We start from the raw sequence: 3,194 nt of genomic DNA on the forward strand, positions 1-3,194 counted from the left end.
CAGGAATCGGCAAAGATCTGATCCTTTGGACTTGAGAGAAGGTCCTTACATTTACCAGGAATCCATTATTGAGAGTTATGGGAAAGCCCATGATACCTTTGTCTCAGAGACAATGGGGTGGTTTTCTTACTGGGCTAGTCACAACAGGGGCAGAAAACTCAGCAAAAATTTCCATCTTTCCATTGTATTCCTTCACATGGATAATAAATCATGAGCAGAGCAGCCAGCTTCTCTGTTTTAGGCATCTTTTGAACATACTGGTTTGGGCTCAATATTTATGCTAAAATAGATTGTGCCATGGAGATTAATAATGAAAATGTACTCAGTTATCATAGTTTTAGCAAATGACAACTCTAATTTTTAAAAATAATTTTTGTTAAACTTAACAGTAGTTAATGGTTCTCTCTACCAGTGGGCAGTATAGCTGATACTAAATGTTATTCCGAATTTTAACATTAGTTTCCCAAATATAGTATTGTTATTCAAAAGAGCTATATATTTTTGTTAAAATGTTAGGATTATATTCCATTTAGCATTATTTTAGCAAACAGTATAAAATTTTAAACTAGGACATCTTTTTCTTCTTTTTATTGAGGGGAGAGGGGCATCCTTTTACCACTATACTTTCCTCAAACTGTACAGCTTTAAAATTTTCTTTTCAATAATTGTTTTCCTGCTCCTTAGATAGTAAGTCCCTTGAAAGTTTTATACATTCAAGCACAGTTGAAACATCCTATTTTGTTTTCTTCTCTAATTATTATAGCTTGAAATATAGTATTGTAATTCTTAAATTGCCTGCATTGTATACTGTTAGCCTCTTAACATTCTTGAACAATGAACGCTTTTACTGGATTTTCTTCTTCTTAGGCAAAATTATGCATATAATAGAGAATCAAGGTCCTATTTAAGTCATTCATCTGTAGGTCTGTCTGGTAACAAACTTGCTTAAACTACTTTACACTTTTTTAATTTATAAAGGCAAAGATTTTAATTATTTTAACATAGATTTTTTAAGTTTAGTTGGACTGTTCCCAAACCATTGGTATAATTATTAGACTCCTGGGGTATCTTTTAATGGTTTTAAAATTCTTTGCATGTCTATTTTAAGTGTAAATTCATCCTTCTTTAGAAGAAAAGATGTGGAGTGGGCTGCTACCTCCTGGCCTAAATGAAAGTGATGTTGAGTTGAATTCTGAAGATGAAGACATATTGGAGAACAATGGACTTGACTTAAAGGAAGATAAAGAAGATGGGACCATTACAAAAACAGAGCTCTCAGATTTCCCTAAAGATGGACCAAAAACTGAAGCAGAGTCAAATTTAAATGCGTATGAAGAGTGTCCTTCTGGAATTCCCTTACATATGTGGAATGTAGGTTTTCTCCAATGTGTTCTTATTAAAGCCTGTTGTTTGTACATGCTCCTGTGCCTCTGTGCCGTGTAAGAATGTATATGTTCTTGGAAGGTGATAGGTAGGAAAAATTGGCTCAGAATTCTTTTATTAATCTGTAGATCTGTGGTCAATCTATTGGCCACTCAGAGACTTGCTTTCTTTTCTTTTTCTTTTTTTTTTTTTAATAAAAGAGGAAAACATTTAGTAAGATTAACTACTTTGCTTATCCTGACACAGGAGAAGTTTTTATCTTAATTTTAGCTTTTTTTTTTATCTGTACGAGTCCTTGAATTTTATTCTCAGATTATTAGATTGACTTATTTAGAAATAAAGACCTCAGGTTGTGAAAGAGTCTTGAACAGCATCTCAAGAACTGAACTATTTTCATTAAATTTATATGTTTATAAATGCTAGAATATTTTTTTTATTAACATGTTGAGTGTATGCTTTGCTTCAAAATATATTTGCTTTTTTTTTTTGTATAGAAATTTCAAGAATTGCATAAAAAACATTCTGAACAGAAAATCTCATCTTCAAGATTCAGGAAAAAAAGAAAACGCTCTAAAAAAGGTGTTTTGTTTTCATTCATGTTAATTGTCAATAGTGCTAATGTTAAACTGTGACTAATTGAGCTCAATAATTTTTAATAAACATAATTTTGAAATAACCAAATACTTAGGTATAAACACTGTGAATTCTTTCCAGGTAAATTGAAGAATGAAGAAGAATCTCATAGGTAGGTAGAATTAAAAATATTTGTCTATTTTAAACAGTATTGTAAAATTTGTACAAGTAATTGAACTACTTACCTCTGAAACCTACCAAAGAACTGGTTGTTATAATTGTAGTAAGCAATTAAAAACAGTAAAAATAAAGATGAGTATATTTTGTATAAAATTTTGTCTGTCTGCTTGTAGAGAACAGACTTCAAGTCAAACACAGTGGAAGGAACTTACTCAGTATTTTGGAGTCAATGATAGGTTTGAACCCCCTGTTAAAAAGAAAAAAATTGACAAGGTAAGATTTTTTTTTTATTGCATATTACCCAGTAGGAAGTGTTTGTAATTAGCCTTGCCTAAGGCATTTCTCCTCATTCATTAATTCAGTGAAAAAGTTTGGCCTACCATGTGCCAAACAAGATGCTATATAAACAAATATACAGTAAATACAAATCGTTGAGAAAAACTGTTAAGGAAACGAGCAAAGTATTGTCAGAAAATTCAATGGAGGCTCCATGTTAGCTTGTGTGGTCAGGGTAGGGCTTTCTTAGAAGATGCCATTGCATCAAGACTGGAAGGATGGGAAGGAACCATCTATATAAAGAATGCTAGTGAGATAATAACCTGGGTAAAGGCCCTGGGGGAGAAAGAGTCATCGTGGGACATTTGAGTCACTAAGAAGGTTCCCCGGGCTGGAGTGTAGTCAGCGAGGAGGAGGGTGGCCCAGGAGAAGATTGGCTAGGCAGGCGGGCAGGGGCCAAACTTTAGGGGCATAGTAAGGAGTTGGGTTTTAGTCACAGTGCAGTTGAGAGACCTTCGAGGGTTTTAAGTTAAGGAAGTGACATGATCTAAATTAAGTTCAAAAGACTACTATTACATGGAGAACAGACTGTGGGGTAAGACTGTGGGGACTGTAGATGGGAAGAGAACGGTTAGGAGACTCTTCCAGACATGAAGTAATGGCAGCTTGAACCAGAATGGTGCTGCTGAAGATGGAGAAAAGTGGAAGGATTTGAGGTACACTGTAGAAATGAAACTGATGTCATTTGCCTCTGGATTGCTTCGGAAGTGGTGGGGCGTAGT

At 34.2% G+C, this 3,194-nt stretch overlaps 1 protein-coding gene across 3 annotated transcripts in view; it reads left to right on the top strand.

The window, feature by feature from the left end:
- FAM204A (family with sequence similarity 204 member A) overlaps window positions 1-3,194 on the top strand; it is a 31,643-nt gene that overhangs the window by 4,816 nt on the left and 23,633 nt on the right. For 2 of the 3 annotated variants that reach the window (XM_006920825.3, XM_015596395.2), the window contains exons 2-5: window positions 1,130-1,371; window positions 1,878-1,962; window positions 2,098-2,128; window positions 2,310-2,409. In XM_006920825.3, coding sequence (XP_006920887.1) covers window positions 1,138-1,371; window positions 1,878-1,962; window positions 2,098-2,128; window positions 2,310-2,409 — 450 coding nt within the window. In that variant the 5' untranslated portion in view covers window positions 1,130-1,137. Of the gene's footprint in view, window positions 1-1,108; window positions 1,372-1,877; window positions 1,963-2,097; window positions 2,129-2,309; window positions 2,410-3,194 lie in introns of all 3 variants that reach the window. The other variant, XM_015596394.2, reaches the window with a different exon arrangement.

This window comes from Pteropus alecto, unplaced genomic scaffold, assembly GCF_000325575.1.
Source record: "Pteropus alecto unplaced genomic scaffold, ASM32557v1 scaffold177, whole genome shotgun sequence".
NCBI classification, from domain to species: Eukaryota; Metazoa; Chordata; class Mammalia; order Chiroptera; family Pteropodidae; genus Pteropus; species Pteropus alecto.